Source organism: Ruditapes philippinarum, unplaced genomic scaffold (assembly GCF_026571515.1).
Source record: "Ruditapes philippinarum isolate M1 unplaced genomic scaffold, ASM2657151v2 ctg5474_1_1_1_1, whole genome shotgun sequence".
Taxonomy (NCBI): Eukaryota; Metazoa; Mollusca; class Bivalvia; order Venerida; family Veneridae; genus Ruditapes; species Ruditapes philippinarum.
This window is the reverse complement of record NW_026852808.1, coordinates 35,640-55,993: the sequence shown is the minus strand read 5'-3', so window position 1 is coordinate 55,993 and position 20,354 is coordinate 35,640. Positions and strand designations below refer to the sequence as shown.

The window sequence follows — 20,354 nt, the reverse complement described above, 5'->3', positions numbered from 1 at the left end:
GCTTCTTCTCTTCCTGATTCTAACATTCTCCTTTCAGATGCTGTCAAGGCTCTTTTGTTTTCTCAATCTGAAGGTCCAGGTCAACTTCCAGCTGTTGAATGTATTTCTTTAAATCAAACTGTTCTTTCTCTTAATCCCAGAGACGAGATTGAAGTCGGAAGCAGCCTTAAGTCTATTGATTGGAAGAAGGAGCAGCAAGATGATCCAACACTTTCCCGTTTAGTTCAACTCTTTGAAATTGGTCATAGGTTAACTGAACGCCAAAAGTCACATGAAACGGCCAAGGTTCGATCGTTTCTGAAGGAATGGAGCAACCTTTACTTTAAGGATTCAATTCTTTACCGTAAAGGTACTTCAAATGGTTATCCTGTTACTCAGCTTGTTCTCCCTGAAACATATGCTTGATTTAGCTTTCCAGGGTTTGCATGATGAGGCAGGACATCAAGGTTGTACAAGAACGATTTCCTTGTTCCGTTCACGTTTCTTTTGGCCTCAGTTAGAGCAGTATATCGAACACAGGGTTCGAAACTGCCCCAGATGTATCCGGAGAAAGTCATTGGATAAAACGACTGCTAAGTTAAATCCTATTCAGTCGAGTTATCCAATGGAAATTGTCTGTATGGATTTTCTTTCTCTGGAGATGTCTCGGGGTGGTTATGAAAACATCTTGATCATTACCGATCACTTCACTCGTTTGCTCAGGCTATCCCTGCCAAGAACCAAACTGCACATACTACCGCTAAACTTCTCTTTTGAAAATTTTGTTTGTCACTATGGTTTTCCTAGTCGGTTCCATAGTGATCAAGGACGAAATTTTGAAAGCAAAGTTATCCGGGAGTTGTGCAAGTTGGCCAATATTGACAAGACCAGGACTACTCCGTATCATCCACAGGGAAATGGGATGCCTGAGCGCTTTAACGAAACCCTCTTGAATATGTTGGGGAACCTGGAATACGACAAGAAGGTCAATTGGAAGTCTCATGTTCCTGCTCTTGTCCATGCCTATAACTCTACTCCCCATTCTTCTACTGGTTATTCTCCCCACTTTCTCATGTTTGGTCGCCACCCTAGGCTTGCCATCGATGCGTTTCTTGGCATCGAACCAGACAAATCTCCTGTCGAGGACCATTCTTACGTCTCCGGTCTCCAGAACAGACTCAAATTTGCATATTCTGTTGCACTCCGAGAGGCCAAGAAACAAGGCAAGAAACATAAAAGGTACTATGACCTCCGTGTGAGAGAAGCCGAATTGAAGCCCGGGGATCGAGTACTGGTCCGAAATGTAGGTGTTCGGGGAAAATCCAAACTTGCAGATAGATGGGAGAAGGATGTTTACACCATTCTTAGCCAGCCCACCTCTGGAATTCCCATCTATGAGGTGAAGAAGGAGAACAGCAAGGAAAGGTCCAGGGTTTTGCACAGGAACCTTTTACTTCCCTTTATGGGGATGCCTTTGTGTAAAACAACTGAGTCCTTATACAAGCCAGCTTCCTCTGACTTACATTCGGATCAGAACTCGTTCTCCAATCCCTCCTCTGATGTTTCCATTACAGCTCCGTTAGATTCCAATACCTCACTTACATCAAGTCCATCTAATATTTCACAAAGCAATTCTGCCACAATACATGATTCTAACAATTGTATGTCAACTTGGTCATGTGGAGGTTGCGTTCATTGAACGCCGCCTTTCCTTGTTGATCTTGTTTATCATATTCTTTTACAGGAACATCAAATAGCAAACAAGATGTCACGTCAACAACTCAAACTTCTTATTCTGTTCCAAATAAAACATCTCATTCTATTACAGGTTCTAAATATGTTATTCCTGCACTGAGAAATCCATCTAAGGAGAACAACAACAATTTACAGAGGCAGAAGCGTACAAGAAAGAAACCCGGATGGATGCTTAATGATAACTGGAAATTAGATTAATGCTTTTTCTTTTGATTTATAGTCTAGGTGTGTTTCAACTTTGAAGTTAGGCGTTGCTTAGTACCTGATGTGTTTCGTTTTATGTTTTATACCATGTACCATATATTTTAACTTGATAATTTATAAATGTACTTTACAGTACTTTAAAAATAAAGGATTTATTGTTGAGAGTGCACCTCTTCAATGAATTCACAGTTCTACTGATAAATTAAAATTTTGTTTCCGCGTGACATATATTTTTCGCGATTCGCGGCATACGGTATTTTTGTGGAACATGCTTGAGTTTAAGGTATTTTGCCCGGGTATTATATATTTACTCACAGGTTGTAATTGCCTTCAGTATTTAGATTTAGTTATGTAGTACCTAGTAGTTTAGTTACTTTATGGTCTAAGCTTACTACTTGCAATGTCTGATTCAAGCTCTTCCTCTTTAATATTTTATGAATGTCGGGGCGACATTCCCCAAAGTGGGGAAGTATGTCATGTGGTCGATATTCGTGTTTTTGAATATCGTTTTTATGTATCATTTTGTCCTTGTATTTGTATATATATATCTCTTGTATTTGTCTGTTTACAGTCCGATATACAATCCATTATTCCATATCATTCCTATATCATTCCATTTATGTGCCAAAATGTCACAGGGTGAGAAAAATGTGCAGCCTGACCGGGACTCGAACCCGGGACCCTCGGAATACCGTTCCGCGGCTCTACCGACTGAGCTATCCGGCCGCTTACACATCTTCTCCCCTAAATAGTGAACAGTTCTGAACCGTGACATACTCCCCTGCTATATTGAAATTCATCCTCGAATTTCACAGAGTTACAGAGCAATGTGAATTAAACTCTGAGCTATATGCAGTCACGGTCCCATGTTGGGCGCCAAATGTCACAGGGTGAGAAAAATGTGCAGCCTGACCGGGACTCGAACCCGGGACCCTCGGAATACCGTTCCGCGGCTCTACCGACTGAGCTATCCGGCCGCTTACACATCTTCTCCCCTAAATAGTGAACAGTTCTGAACCGTGACATAACCAATAACAGAACAATATGTGTTTTTATACAGAGGTTCCGTGCGCCGTTGTTTAACATATAAATTTAACGTTAACTGTATGCTTACCTCAATTTTACTGTATTAAGCGCCATTTAATTAGCACATTGTACGATATGGGTCACGTGATCATCCGCGGTGTCTTTGCCACGTGATGTTATAAGTAGCGAAATAAAAAGAATATATCTGTGTCACGTCGGTTTTATTAGATAACGAGAGAAAAAAGTAAAGAACAGCTCCATTACATACTTGATTAATAACGCGTACAAAAAATACAAATAACATTTAATTGTTATACATTTTACTAAAATAAAAATATCCCGGATCTCGGAAGTTTGTGGGTTTTTCCCCATCTTATCCCGGGGTACAAACAAACTTACAGTCACAACTTTTAAAAAATACATTATTATCGAGAATAGGGTCAACGCTTTTGCACCACGAAACTGTATAAGTTTGTTTGCACCCAAAGATTAGATGGGAAAACCCATACTACCGAGTTTCACAATAATATCATTTTAAGAAAAAAAGCAATAGCCTTACCTGTAGTCAAATTTAATCTTGCACATATAGTTAATAATGTAGTAATCGCTAATCTCTGCCAAATCATTTTGTACCTTTCTATTCTCACAACTTATACGAAATGCACATAAAATTTAATTTCCTTTAAAACGAAAAAGAAAATATTTCTACGAATTGAAGTTTTCGTGATTCATATTCTAAAAATAACCTTTTGGAAATACCCATCTATTTATGTTGCCAAAAGTGAAGGTAAGATAATACACGCGACTTGAACAAGTTGTAAATCGTATAAAATGGTAGATTAAATAAAACTAAACATTATTTTTAAATTAATTGTTTCAGGTCGGTTAACATAAGAGGTTTATGTAACTTTAGACACTTTATAGATGACGTAATCGATAAGCCGGATAAGGTCATGACCCGGATTATTGAGTGTAAACACTTCCATCGAAGCGTTCATAAATTTCACTGCTGTATACCGTACCCCGGATATTGCTCGATATAATGAGGACTTTCATCCCATTTCGCGACTTTGAACGGGGAACAAAGGTAAGTTCAGCGACGATATTTTCCAAACTTATGGCTAATTCTTTTATCTCAACGGGTTTTATATATCTAGAGGTATTTTGTAGCTCTAAAAGACATATAAGTATTACAGGGATTTGTAAAATTGATTAAACTACCCCTTAATGATCCGCTGCTCACTAAAAAATACTGACCGCGATACTGTAGAATCGTTAGAAATTATTATATTACCAATATAAAAAAATTGAATCGAGCAATTTTTTTATTTACAATCCAAGTATGCTTTGTCCAAATTTCAGGCAAAAAGTGTGAAAGTTCAAAAAGATATAGGCCAAAAAAGATACAAGAAAGTGTACGGAGTATTGATTTTAAGTGTACAGAGTATTGCAAGATAGCCCAACTTTAGTGTACAGTGTATTGCAACAGAATGAACACACAAGTATGGAAAATCGATATTTTTGTCTAATTCTTACGTCTGTTTATCCATTCCATTTTATTTTTCTGATAATGTACTGTTATATGATACAGTGTAACTTCCGAAAACCGAACACTCATGGGACTTGTCAAAAAGTTCGGATTTCAGAGGTTTACGGAATTTATGATAATGTGGAAAAGACTAAGCCACTTTATATCACTTAATGTCAAGGAAGATGTGACCATTACTGTATTATCATTTATAATAGTTTTTTAATCAAGATAAAGATGTGCATGAAAAGAATACATTTTTATCTTACCTGCAAATGCTAGTTAATTAATTATAACATAAAATGCAATAAAATCCTTAAAGACGTTTGATGCATACATTGTCCAATTAATTGTCATTTAATCCGCTAATAAACACTTCCAATTAACTGACCGCCGTAAATTACTTTGAGAAACCGCATCACTTGAAACATACCATTTCACAGTTTGTGATTTTGACGCGTGTCAAATTACACGATCACCGCTAATTAGTAAACAATCGATAGGGAGATTAAATCTTCCTGCAGGGTAAAAATTCTCGTTTTACAATGTATTTCACACCTTTGGATATTTCCAGTTTTTGGAGGTAAAATTGCATTGATTTGACTCTAATTTTACGAAAATATCGTCCGGAATTTAGAATTTAGAAGTTCCGGAATTATCTTAATAGAAAATAGAAGGGAAAAATCGGGACCGAAAAAAATGTTCGGTTTTAGAAGTTTCCGGATTTCAGAAGTTCCGGAATTCGGAAGTTACACTGTATTTATTCAAAAATTTCAGATTCAACAATTTTCAGTGTTATTATTGTTCTTTTTGCAAATACAGAGATTTAATTCCCCTTTTGATTGAAAATCACACTATAGATGAAATAAAGTAAAAGTGTGTGCAGGGTCGGAAGCAGGGTCGGGAGCAGGATAGAACCATCAAAATGGACGATACAAATCTTTACATGTCTCAAGAAACTGATCAAGGAGACCCATCTCTGAAAAGAAGAAGAATAAAAAACATATTTAGATGACATTAATAATAGGATTTTACAGGGCAAGTTTGCCTTAAGAAACATATCGACACACATAGTAAAAAATTGGCCCGAGGGCTTATGCCGTCCAAGTATGCCGGTATCGTCTTAACCTTTTACAGCATGAGCATATTGCAAAAAATGGGTGTTTTCATTGACTTAAGCCTCCTGTTACAAGTTCAAACTGCTATGAAACTATAAAAAATGCTTCAATACTGATCAAACTGGGCACAAATGTTAGCTGGACCATAGCCTGAGGAAAGCATGCTCAACTTTAGATTTCCAGTAACCATGGCAACGAGGGAACGTCTCAAAATTGCCAAAAATCTCTATTTTTCATTGTGTTTTCCCATCAAAAACTGATTTCAAGTTGCAGCAACTTCTCAATTGATTGAGATAAATTCTAAGGCTTTTCGGCGTTGATTACACGGTACCTTAAATCGATCTGAGGCCATTTTAGCCCCCCACCCCACAAGTCCCAAATCTTCTCGGCGATTAGAGGGGCTACAGCCCACTTCAAACCCACAAACAGAAGGGGGCACATCCTCCCTGTGGCACCCCCTTGATGTACCTTTTTAATGGGTGTGGCGCCGAAAAAATGATCACTCTTTTGAACAACATTTCTCAAACGAAAAAAACAGTGTTGGTGCCTAAATAGCGCATGCTTTACACTATTTGATGCCTCAAAAGGGGTGGGGTGTAAAGCCTTCAAAACACGCCTTTATGAGGTAAAAGGTTATAAGGAACATAACCTTTTTATTGCATCTGCTGCCCTTTATCATAATCTTATCAAAATCCATTTTTCGATTTTTTGAGCTGTACCCGCTGGCAATCATATGGTAACTCATTGCTAATGACGTAACCAATTTCACGTGCAGACGGTCTGCTGTTGCTAGAGTACAGGTACAAAATGACCGAAAGTTACCTTTATATGGATATTTGGCATAGTAGGAAGTCGGTTGATATTAGATATTGGCACATTTGCTCAATACCGTCTAATAATGACAATTTTGAGGCAGCATGAATGCACTTTGGATGCATTTATTTTATTATTTAAAGTAAGATATGCAATAATTATTAACAAATTCTGGAAAGGTTGATCCTTGATAGCAACGAGAACTTTGTAAACATAGAAAATTGCTCAGTTCGTTCGACTGAGATTATTCATGAGCAGGAATGAATATCTGGATTATTCGCAGATGTTTCCAGTAAATTACCTCCGAACTCTGTATATTCTGCACATATAGTGTAAATATGTATAAGAAATAAGAAATATTTGAGATTAAATGCTCTGTGTTTACTACTTGCATTTATTCTATAATGATAACCAGTACTCGTTACACTAAAAGCAACACTCGTGACACCGGCGGGCAACTCCAACGCAATACTTGGTACACTGACAAGTGTATTTATTCTCAAAATACACTGTCATCTGAGGTTCTATTGTTGATTCAACATTTACAACATAAACATTATCATCATTATCACATTTCACTCGATTCAAGTTTTTCTTTTAAGGAAGTATATGCACAAAAACATCAAATTTGACTGATCCGATCTCATTTATCACGTGAGCAAAGAGACGAATTTTACCTCCTAATTACATTTCAAAGCTATTTCTCAACATTTTTGGGTTTTCAGTAACTAGGGAAATTATCGAAGTATTTGTTTTTCTAAAAAAATTATATCAAAGCAATTCAAAATGTCGTCACTGAACTTACCTTCTTTCCTCGTTCAAAGTCGCGAAAAGGGATGAAAGTCCTCATAATATCGAGCAATATCCGGGGTTCGGTATACCGCAGTGAATTTAGCGATAACAATTGAAATTTGTTTAAAATCGAGTTTTAGGATGTCATTATATATCTGATAGGGATAATGACAAACAGTATTATCGATTGCCCGAGGTAGTAACTCGTGAAGGAGAGAAAACGAGTGAATTGTCGGAAGAAAGAAGGCGTGTGTGGTTGGCGAATTTACATCAGGACTTCGCTGGGAAAATTGAAAATTAAAGGAGGCTGTTCAGACCATTTTGTTAGCGGTATAATTTGTTTGATTTTTGTAATTTTCTTAGTCTAAATTAATTTCAGTGGAATTGAGAATACATATACATCCTTGAAATCCAAGTTGATTTGTTGAAAAGTTGAGAATTATGAATGTGTAAATTATGTAAATATCTTACAACTGGGCTAAAAACAAGTCGGACACTATGTGATTCTGTATTAGTTCAGTTAAAATGATTTTAATCTGCATTATAATTATTGAATTTGATAAAGTAAATTGATTAAAAACGTAACTCTTTATTTTTCTGGGAGGAAAGCAGCTTTATATGAAAAAGAGACTTACAGTAAATATTGGGTCAAAACACTTAACATCACCATATCTTGTCACTGATTTTCAGCGACAAAAAAGATAGAAACAGAAAAGCCGATGCATTCAGGACCTTGCTTAGTATTACACAGGATTGTGAAAAACTGTTTCAAGAGGACTCTTCAACTAACCAAGGCACAGTATGCCAAACTGACCTTACATATGTAGGAATAACAGTAATGAAAAAGAAAAATATCTTATTTACAATAAAACAACAATCAGGAATTATCAGATCAATTGTCATACGAAACTCCATAAAGTATGGAGTCTATGAAACAAATGATGAAAAAGTTAACCATTTTACAGGATTTACATATTTTCTGTGCAATGTTTCAATTCGTAGAAACAAACACTAAAGCGTCTTTAAGCATATTTATGTTACGTTTCAGTAGATATCGAAGCAAATATTCGAATTCATATAAATTGGAAAAGAAGATACTCTGAAAGACTTAAAGGCTCAGAACAACTCATAGAAGCCCGATTTTAACCGATTATAAGCAATGGTGAAATTAATCAACAATGTATGATTATTGGTCGGCCATGAAAATAACATCAAAAGAATTAATTACAAAAAAAAGCTTCAATCTTTCCCAAAATACTCGTGAAAAAAATGGATGCATGCTGGATGACCAAGAAAAATTGAGTCTCTATTCCTAGTGTACAAACGAGCAAAACAAACTTTTCGTAGAGTGCACCGAAAGCAGGTTAGTCATTCATGGAAAAGTAGATCACTGAATTCGAAACATCTGCAGAACTGAATCAAGACTGTGTACAGATCGAATATCGCCTTATGAGTAAAATTTCCACAGTTGATATTTTATATCATCCTTAGGCACATAAATTATACAAAGCTCGGCGGTATCAAGTATTGTACAAATTAACATCCCTGGAATAATTCTAGCTTAAGTAATCATTAGGCGCACACTTGTTCCAATGTTATTATAAAATTCAAGTGTTGCCTTTGACGAGGTGATTTATATAATTGTAGTTTTAAAGTTTATAGGTAGATAATACATAAGGTGAAAGTGACATAATAATATACCAGCTCTAGGGTTTGCATTGAACGCCGCATTTCCTTGTTGATCTCGTTTATCATATTTTTTGACAATATCCATTATCGCCGTGAATTTGTTAATACAATATATATCGACAATAGACGCAACGCTTTGATTACCCTATTGTGAATGATAATGTACCATGAAACTGAAAAAGTGTGTTGTACCCATAGATTAGATGGGAGAACCCATATTTTCGAGTTTTAGAAAACATCTATTTAAGAAAAAAAAAAGCATTAGCCTTACCTGTAGTCAAATTAAATCTTGCACATATAGTTAATAATGTAGCTATCGCTAATATCTGCCAAATCATTTTGTACCTCTCTATTATCACAACTTATGCTAAATGCACATAAATTCTAATTTTCTTCACAACGAAAACGAAAATGAAAATATTTCTTTCGTGATTCATATTCTTAAATAAGCATTTTGGAAATACCCATCTATTTATGTTGCCAAAAGTTAAGGTTAGATAATACGCGCAACTAAAACAAGCTTGAACGATATCTTATACTGAGATGACCTTGTAAACAAGTTATACATCATTAATATGATAATACAAAACATTGAATGTTTTCATGTCGGTTGACATAAAAGGTATATTGCTTTATGTTTGCAGATTACGTAATCGATAGGCCGGTCGCCATATTAAAGATAAGGTCATGACCCGAATAATTGTCAGAAGACGGCAAAGTGTAAACACGTGCTAACAATTGATATTAATTGAAAATGGTAAAACTATTGTCGAGTGTTTTTGGATGTCATAATAGATCTTATAGGGATAATGACAAACAGTATTATCGATTGTCCTTGAAGGGGAGAAATAAACACCTTCCGAACTAGCAGACGACAGGCAAATTATTCCTATCTGCGTGTCTCAATGTAAAACAGCTAGGCATATGGTAGGTTAAACAGTTTATTTAAATAGATGTGTTGAAGTATATACTTGGACGAAGCTAAAATCCAACGCTTTCCATTGATGTAATAAATTTTAAAATCGAACATCTCAACAAACTAGCGGTTTAAAAAGGCTTAATTTGTATTGTTTAAGCATAAGAGATATCGATTTTAATAGAAGATAAGGGAAACAATTCGTATTTTTTCACTCGATATACCTCGGTTAGTTATGTAGCTTATATCGAAAGTGCACTGTTAACATGGTATATGGGTGTATTGTCGGAAGAAAGAAGGCGTTTGTGGTTGGCGAATTTACATCAAGACTTCGCTGGGAAAAATTTGAAAAATATCCGAGTCTGTTCAGATCATTTTGTTAGCGTTAAAATGTGTTTAATTTTAGTCATTTTATTAGTTTAAATTAATTTCAGTTTCATAGACAGTGGGATTGAGAATATGTGTGCATCCTTGAAATCCAAGTTGATATACATGTTTGTTGACAAGTTGAGAATAATAGAATCTATCATGTGGTTAGATAGAGGATAGGGAAATCCCAACCCGAGGGTGATCGGTTCCATCGGGAACGAGCCTTGGCGAAAAGTTTCAAATGTTTTATAAGTGTTTTCGCTGAAGTAAAGTTTATGTGCCTGGTCTCTGAATAATTCACTTTCTTTCTGATGTGGAAAGTAGCCAGTAAGCTGGCTCCTGTGTCACAGTTCGAGAGTTGCGCACATGACCAGTCCCCACAATGGTAAACAGAATGGAGGCTACATGTAAACATACTTCACCAATACCTGTCATGCAGTCACAATGTGAAGCAAGAATTTTCCCATTTGACTCTGTTGTAACCAAAGCATTCGACGACTTTTCTCGCAATCTCTGGGAATGTAAAACCTAAAATGTAAATAATCATAGAGATTAGGTTTAATATATTAAATTAAATTGCTATTAAAATTATAAGATGTCAAAGGCACTTATATGTATACGTGTGTGGCTTGACGCCTTTCATGGACTTATATATCACAGAACATGCATGCAAGACACACACAAATTCATACAGTATGTAAAAAAAAAGAATTTGCCATGACCAGAGACATATAATAATATATTGTGGTATCTAGTGTCTCTGGCCAAATGTTACAAAATATAACTTGTTTTAATAAATACCATTTAATATGCAAGCAATATTCACGATCACTATTCATTACTTATATTTATAATGTTCCAAGATAAATATCAACGATGTTATAACAAAACATTTCTCTCTCACAACATGTTTGTTGTTGTCAAACATGAGACCCATCCATACAGGAATTAATTATAAGCATCTAACTCTTTATTACATTTCAAATCATCGGCTGTGTACGGACTATGTGTAAAAATCAGATAGTTCACAATTTTAGGAAAGTTACAGTTGGTCTCGGAAAACGATTTCAGTTCGTAATGATTATTTTCACATCTCCCGATTATCATATCTTACCCGTTCAACTGTTTTTAATCTGTCTCTATACATTAATTTATTTGCTGTTGATGTAACTGTTGACAATTTTACGTCAATAAGTCTTTATTTATCATAATACCTCGATTTTACTTTGTATTCCTTTGTTCTCAATATTTTCATATCCCTCCAAAATGGCGGACGATCGGTGTTAAGATAAAATTTATAACACGCATGCAAAGGATCAAAAAGCAAAGAATGCTATCAATTTGAAGCCTTTTTATTTGTGGATCGTTCGTTAAATCAAATGACAAAATCTATAAAATTATTTTTAACACTGGATTACGTTTCTTGTTCAAACTATTTTAACGGAATGTATATGTTTATTACAATTTGATGCTATCCTTTTGTTTAGTTATCGAACATGCTGATGTTTTAAGCAGACACTCACCTATAACTTCTCTTCCATATAGAATCACCAACAAACAAGACGTATTTTGAAAGGAAAATGTAAAATAGTAGATTTAAAACTCACATTTAAGTAAAGTTGTACATGTATGTCAAAATCAAATATCTATATATTTCTTGAAGTGATAACTTTACTGAATAATTCTCTTGAATAACATTATGAAATGATTAATTCCTGTTCAAAACTTAAAAGGGAATACACAAGCTAAAATGATGTTATTTTCTGTATTCAATTGAATTATAGTGACTTTACAAAAACTACTGCAATTCATCTGAAAGTAAAACAATAAGGATGAAACAAAGGAATTAAAAATGTATGCTTGACACAATCTTAATGTAAAGCCATGAAACTTTCTACTAAATTCCCTAGAAGCGACCTTTTATTTTCTCACGTTAATAACATAAATATGTATAAACTGCCTTTCTCTGAATAGTGCCCTGTTTTTGCTACATCATATTGTTTTTTATATTGTTATTAAGTATCAAGATTGTTTACTAGATACGTACATTAATTCTGGACATTATAAAATGGATATAAATAAAATGCCGATGGAAGTGTTGTAATATGTTATTTCAATGTCATAATTTACTGGGCTATGTTTATTCATTGGCATTTAAGCTTTAAGGTACTGGAATAATAATAAATAACTTTGAAACATTTTAAAACTTATAGTACAGTAAATACATTTAATAAGCTAGCCATATTGTTTTTCTTAATAAAAGCTGAACAGATAAGAAAAAACAGAGTTTACTCTTTTCTTAAATTAGCTTCTTATGTTTGCAGATGTTGTTTGGTATTTTTTCTCACAGCCCTATAAACTTCAAGGTGTGCCTGTAAGCACATGCAGGTTGAACCTTAGTGGGTGTCTCTGTATAAACCTTCCCTGTGCTCTTTTTCGACGCAATGGAATTTAAAGGCAAAGTGTAAAAGAACGTTAAATTACCAATGGTCCAAAAATCAAAGGGAGAGGCTTTGAATATTGAAATACAATAGGCATTTGACTGAACTGAACAGAATCAACAGCATCAAGAGCGCTTAGGTTGAGGTTCAAAATTCAAGATTGGGTGGAAGTTTTCTAAAAACACTAGTTTTGTTTTAATCACAGAGTTAAGACAAGATTTTACACCGTTGAAATATAAAATGGATGTATACTGTTACCTTAATTCAGAGTATTCATAACGGCCTGTGCATGATACATACGAGAGTGTAAGGGATATACTTACATAGCTATTTGTGATATTTAATTATATCCTTATCCGGTTTTTAACGATGATAACCTTGACGCTTTTCTTTTAGAAATGATTTGTCCATTATAAGCAATAACTAATCACGCGGAAAGCACAGACTCTTGGGGTATGGAACTCAAAACGCCTTTAAAATGCAAATAAAATGTATATTTGTCAATCCAAGCACATGTACTGATCATATATATTTATTCCGAGGAACATTTTCATCTTGTGTATTATTATAGATGTTGAAAAATGATTTTTTCAAAACGGCTTATATTATTTTTTTTGGTAAAATTGATCAGAACATGTGCTGGGATTGACAAATATACATTTTATTTGGATTTTAAAGGCATTTTGAGCTCCACACCCAAAGTGTCTGTGGCGGAAAGCGTTTAAATAGTTTGATATTGTCTATATGATACGTTTTGTAGGCGGATATTCTTCCTCCTATTTGATGTATCTCTATATTTTGAGAAACACATAAGTATCTATGTGTTTTATCAACTTCTAGCTAATTTTAATTACATTGTAATATGAATACCCCCTCCCCTTGTTTACAGTTATAGAACTCTTACTTACACATGTAACACATCATTATAAATTACAAATGCTTTAAACACTTAAAACCATAACATTGATAAGTTTTACTGGGTATGTGATACTCAGGGTATGCAGAGAAAGCTGCTTTTAAAACACCGGCAAAATTTGACAGATCGTGAAAACTAATGACATTTCGTATTATCATATTTATAATTAACGGATATAATGCAATAAATGCATGTATACAAACTATATATTTCAGTGGCAATATACCTTTTACAAATATTTGATGACATGCATGGTGACTCTTTATTTCTATAAGGAAATGCAAACTTAATTTACTTTCATTTTGTGTCAATAGTGACGTCACAGTGCATGTTTGGTTTTGTCTAAAATCTTAATCAATTCCAGAACAGAATGTTAAGGTTAAAAAGTACTAAATTAGGTAAATAATATCGGTTACTTAGACAACCAGGTATGGGGATTTTATTGGAAATCGTCGTGGCCTGTTCGGATCTATTTCTTTTAGATGTATTAGTCGAACGGCTAGCCATTGGTCGATATGGAGGGCTTTGGCGCCAAAATGGACGTTACGCAATCTGAGTGGATGAGAGCGATAGCTGTGCTTAGGTGCCCAATAATATACAAGTTCCTAACGCCGGGAATTTCAATATATTGCCGGTACGGCGTTATCCTTGGGCTTACTGGATTCGGTCACTGGAGAGATCATTTAAGTCTAACCATTTTAGTTAGTTTCTTTTTACTTGGTTAATTAATAGGAATCCTCAGTTAAACGTTATAGATCTACGACAAGTTGATACTAGGCATCTACACTGGATACAACTTACAAGAGCTGAGCTTTATTTCATCACCTACTATTTTCTGAATTGAAGTTCATGATGGAACGAATGTAACTAACATTTACTAACATTTACTAACATTTACTTTTACTAACAATAACTAACAGTCATCATTTTATTGATAATTTATTTATAGATTCTACTTCATCTTACTACACATCTTTAGATTACTTAATAAAATAAATCATTTTTGTTCTTAAAACAAGCTCTTTGTAGTTTATCTGAAATTATTCTATCAAGGCACCCACAGGTCGGAGTTTTCCCTCTAGGCTCGAACAACGGCTATCTTTCCTTCCCCCAAAAAAAACATCACACTGGTGTCAGAGAAGTGGGATTTTGATATATTTTCAAAATTACGGACCAATTTTGGACGTAGAGATAATTTTGGACTGGGAGGATAGAAGAACACAGCTAGAGAGATAACTTTGGAGTAAAAGGTTCTAGACCCGTTCGACGTCGCACACCTGTTTGGATCCACACACCCGTTCGATTCCGTACACCTGTTCGGATCCGCGCACCTGTTCGACGCCGTACACCCGTTCGATTCCGTGCACCTGTTCGGATCCGTAGACCTGTTCGACGCCGTGCACCTGTTCGGATCCGCGCACCTGTTCGACGCCGTACACCCGTTCGATTCCGTACACCTGTTCGGATCCGTAGACCTGTTCGACGCCGTACACCCGTTCGATTCCGTACACCTGTTCGTTCGGGTCCGTGGACCTGTTCGACGCCGTACACCCGTTCATTTCCGCACACCTGTTCGGATCCGAATTAAGCATATCTTACATAATACACGAGACTTAAAAAAAAAACAAAAAAAACTTTGTATTTTCTTTTATTATTTCTTCATATCTTTATTTACCAGAAGCTCAAATAATTATTTTCAAGTATGGCAGATCAACATGATTCGGATTCTGAAGTCAATTTCAATATGAATCATCCAGGTGGGAATGATGAGTCTGTAGATGTGGGTGATGAAAGAGACCATGCCTACATTCCCAGGGAACATTATGTACGACGCCATGCACCAAATATAAAGCCTGATCCTTATACTGGGGAAGAAGAGTGGGATTTATACCAGGTCTACTTTGAGGACTGTGCAGAACTTGCAGAATTGTCGGACAAAGAGAAGCTTCTTTACCTAGCAACAGCACTTAAGGGACAGGACAGGCTTCATTATAGCTCATTAGCACATCAAGAAAAAAGGTCATACCAAGTTCTTACTAATCATCTGGAACAAAGATTTGGTAGCAAAAGACAGGCTAACCGATGGCTATCCAGAATTCAGACACGTACTAGACAAAAGAATGAAACAGTTGCCGAGTTTGGAGATGAGATTAGGCTGTATGCTCAAAAAGAATATGTGTCACTTGACCCAGTGGCGCAAGAGATGCTAGCACTGGAGCATTTCTACAAGAGCTTTTCACCGGAAATGAGGTGTTGACTGATGGATAAAAGTTGTAGAACAATCAGGGAAGCAGTAGAAATAGTCGAACGATACGAGGATGTTCTAGGGAGAGCAACCACCTCTGCAGGATTGATAAGAGGTGTAGTCTCAGAAAAATTTAGAGATGTCAAACCTGCAGACTTAAAAGAAGACACAAGAACTTAGACTAATAAAAGGAGCCCTAAACAGGGATAGAGGCACGGGCCTGGTTAAACTTGAAGAACAACTTGATAGGAAGCCTAAAAAGGGACAGTTGGGGTTTTTACATGTGGGGCCAGGGATCTTTTTTGGAGACAATGCCCTCAAAAAATTTGGTTTACAAAAAAACCCCCCCTAAGGAACCGGGGGAAAATTTTCAACCCGTCATTCGTTAGCGTCTTTTGAGATGCAAAGGTTGGATGGGGGGGAAATCGATAGTCATTGTAAAACAACATTAAAACAAAAAAAACTTTGCCATTAAAAATTTGGGCCCAGGTAGGATTTTAAAAAATTTTTCGGGAAAAATGGATTTATATATGGGGGTTTCCATAAACAAAAAATCAAAATAGACTTTCGGCTTGAAAAGGGGGCCGCTTTTTCATTTTTTTGGATACCCTAAAAAAACAAAATGACAATGGGAAAGGAGAAGGAAACATATCCACTTGATAGAAGGAAAATTAATGTTCAATCAGTGAATGGAACAAATATCACAATACATGGCCATATAGAGGTAGAAATAGGGTTTGGACCATTCAGAGTTAAAATGACTTTTATCGTATGTGATATATCATTGCCAGGCCTCTTGGGACAAGATTTTATAATGGGAAATATCAAACATTGGGACCTTGAAACGCTGGAGCTTGGTACTAGAAGTGGACATAAAATACAATGTAGGATGATGAAGGATGATAACATTAGTATGTAGAGTTACTGTTAAAAGTGACATACAAGTGCCATCAAACACATGCATGCTAGTGCCAGTGAGAATATTGAGACACCAAATGCTTCCTGAAGTTGCGTTTATAAGTGAGACAAAAGGTGAACAAATAGATGAAGTAAAGATAATCAATGGATTATTAGATCCCCATCAAATTGAGGCATTCATAGGAGTTATGAATGAGAGTGAGGCTGTGTATACTTTGAAAAGTGGTCAAGAAATAGGTCAGTGTTATCCTACACAGGAAGTATCAGGAGACATGGATTTTGACAATGACAAAACTCTTACATGTGCTGCAATAATGTACAGCGGGAGTAAAGATCAAGTAAAAGCCAAGGAAGATATATTACCGGATCATATTAAGTCAATGTTTGACAAAGGGAAAGAACATTTGGAAGAAAGTGACAAGGAAAAAATTGCGACATTGCTCTACAAATATCAAGACGTCTTTTCGAAAGGTTCTGATGACCTTGGATGTACTAATATGGTAAAACATAAGATCAACACAGGAAGTTCCCCACCCATACGACAATCAGTTAGAAGACAACCTTATGGAAAACGTGATACTGAAGCTGAGGAAGTAAACAAAATGCTTGACAGAGGAATAATCGAGCCTTCGAACAGCCCTTGGTCCTCGCCAATTGTACTTGTGTCGAAAAAGGACGACTCAACTAGATTTCTGCATTGATTACCGAAAACTAAATGAAGTGACTGTTCAAGATGCATATCCAATACCAAGGGTAGATGATTGTCTTGATTCTCTTTCTGGTTCCAAATGGTTCAACACCATGGACCTTTGTAGTGGTTTCTGGCAAATAGAAATGGAAGAAGAAGACAAAATGAAGACAGCATTTTCTACAAGTAGCCAAGGTTTATTTCATTTTCGTGTCATGCCATTTGGTCTTGTTAATTCACCATCGACTTTCCAAAGGCTAATGGAAACAGTTTTAAGAGGAATTCAGTGGGTTGAATCTCTTCTATACATGGATGATATAATAACTCCTAGGGAATCGGTTGATCAATGTTTATGTCGTCTAGAGCATGTTTTCGAAAGACTTCGCGAGGCAAAACTAAAGCTTAAACCATCAAAATGTGTATTCTTCCAAAAATCTGTACGTTTCCTTGGCCATGTCGTATCAGAGGAGGGCATTGAAACGGACCCTGAGAAAATCAAGGCTGTGCATGATTGGCCTACACCAAGGAACAGCAAGGAAATGCGCAGTTTTCTTGGGTTAGCTTCTTATTACAGAAAGTTTGTTAAAGGCTTTTCCAACGTGGCTAGACCGTTGCACAAAGCTCTGTGAGAAAAGCAGTAGGTTTATTTGGACAGACGAGTGTCAGGAGTCATTCGACCAGTTGAAAAATGCACTGACTACAACGCCTATACTTGCATATCCGGTATTAGGTGCAACCATTTATACTTGATACTGATTCTTCTGATACTTCATCTGGAGCTGTGCTAAGTCAAATGCAAGATGGTAAAGAAAGAGTAATTGCGTATTTGAGCAAAGCCATGAATGTGCATGAAAAGTCTTACTGTGTAACCAGAAAAGAAATGCTAGCAGTTGTGGTGGCTTTGAAACATTTCCACAGTTATCTGTATGGCCAGGAAGTACTTTTAAGGACTGATAATGCAGCTGTCAGTTGGATGAGATCCTTAAAAGTTCCAACAGGACAAAGTTGCTCGATGGCTACAGGAATTGAATACGTATAATTTAACCGTAGTACACCGAAGTGGGAAGAGCCATGCAAATGCAGATGCTCTCTCCAGAAGGCCATGTAAATCATGTAAACACCAACAAGAGATACAAGATTTGAGAAAAATATAACAAACCGTCAGATGAATACAAGGAAGAACATATCAGGATCTCTACCAGAAGTCAGACACAGGATGCATCATCTGCATTGTCAAACAATCACTTTCTCTTAGACGGATGGGACCCTATTGATTTATCAATCAGCCAAACTCAAGATTTAGACATAGCGAAGATAAAAATGGCCTTTGCAGGATGGTAAACAAAGACCAGCTTGGACTGACATTTCTGCTTATTCCTCTGATTTGAAAACATTATGGCGGCAATGGGATCGATTGAAAATAGTTTGCGACTTGCTATATCGGAGATTCGAAACTGACGATGGAGACCAAATTTATCAACTGGTTACCCCAAAGGATAGACAACGCGATGTTATTAGACATCACCACGACACCAAATGCAATGGACATTTCGGCATAGAGAAAACACTTGGAAAGATCAGACAATCATTCTATTGGCCGGGGATGGTTGATACTGTTAAAATATATTGTCAAGAATGTGACAAATGTGCAGCAGCTAAATTATCAAGAACTGCGAATAAGGCTCCTCTTGGACAATACTTTGTTGGGGAACCAGGAGAGAGGCCAATGATGGATATTCTTGGACCACTTCCGGTTACAACAAATGGAAACAAGTACATCCTTGTCATGGCTGACTGGTTCACAAAATGGACTGAAAGTGTTGCTTTACATGACATAGAATCAAAAAACGGTTGCTTAAAGCACTTGTTGAAACGTACATATGCCGATTTGGCGTGCCTTTACAGATATATACGGACCAAGGAAAATGTTTTGAGTCGAAACTTATGGAAAAACTATGCAAGCTTTTAGATATAGAAAAGACACATGCTACATCCATACGGCCCCAGGCCAATGGATTAATTGAGGTTTTTAATAAAACTCTGATTTCGATGCTGAAAGCATATTGCATTGATCAACAAAATTGCTGGGACACTTACCTTCAACAAGTAATGATGGCCTACCGTAGCCTCTCCGCGTAGTAGTTCAAAAATTTAGTCCAAATAAGATGGTGTTTGGTCGAGAGATCACGTTACCAATGCATGAATTTATCGGCCGTCCTAAACCCGGCAAACAATTCAGACTTAAGTGAGAATGTGTTGAATCTTGAAGACAAACTGAAAACATGTCATGATATTGCTAGGGACAAATTCTAAGGTTGCAGCTAGATACCAAAAGAAGCATTATGACTGCAAATCTCGGAAACGCAATGCATATTCGCAAGGGCAGTTGGTTTGGCTACACGACCCAACGAGGAAAGTCGGAGTCAGCTCGAAACTCGTCAACAAATGGAAAGGACCGTTCATAGTGACAAGGACTGTAGACGATTTGGTTTGTATGGTAAAACGGACTTCAACTGGCAAACCAAAAGCTTGTCACATTGATAGATTATATCCCTACTGTGGTAATAAGGTCCCTAGTTGGGTTAGAAAGGAGAAACAACGTTATGACATGTAGGATAGATAGTTTAAGGAATTGGTCACGTGTTCGCGAATTTGATTTTTGTGTTATAGATATATGTTAATAAACAATACAAATGTAAAAATAAAAAATATCACAGTTAATTTATGCATAGAACTATGTAAAACATAACAGTAAATGAATAAAATAAATGTATATGTGTTCAACAGACAACATATGTAAAATTGTGTTAAATTTTTATTTATGTTCAACAGGCAACATATGTAAACATAAAAACCTTTTTATAAAACTTGAATAAATACAAAATATCGGAAACATAAATTCTTCCCAACGGAGTCTTCCGCGTTTTTTTTAGCAGAGCAGGTATAGTCTTCGACGC

The 20,354-nt window shown here is 36.1% G+C and overlaps 2 protein-coding genes across 4 annotated transcripts in view; one reads left to right on the top strand and one right to left on the bottom strand.

Moving 5' to 3' along the window:
• Positions 1–9,353, bottom strand: part of LOC132724948 (uncharacterized) — a 50,743-nt gene extending 41,390 nt beyond the window's left edge. For 2 of the 3 annotated variants that reach the window (XM_060709934.1, XM_060709941.1), the window contains exon 1: positions 3,524–3,687. In XM_060709934.1, coding sequence (XP_060565917.1) covers positions 3,524–3,590 — 67 coding nt within the window. In that variant the 5' untranslated portion in view covers positions 3,591–3,687. Of the gene's footprint in view, positions 1–3,523; positions 3,688–9,175 lie in introns of those variants that run through there. The other variant, XM_060709950.1, reaches the window with a different exon arrangement.
• A 7,337-nt stretch (positions 9,354–16,690) lies between these two features.
• LOC132725015 (uncharacterized) lies at positions 16,691–17,410 on the top strand. Its single transcript, XM_060710010.1, has one exon. It carries the CDS (start codon positions 16,691–16,693, stop codon positions 17,408–17,410), a length of 720 nt encoding a protein of 239 aa, XP_060565993.1.
• The last annotated feature ends 2,944 nt before the right edge of the window (positions 17,411–20,354 follow it).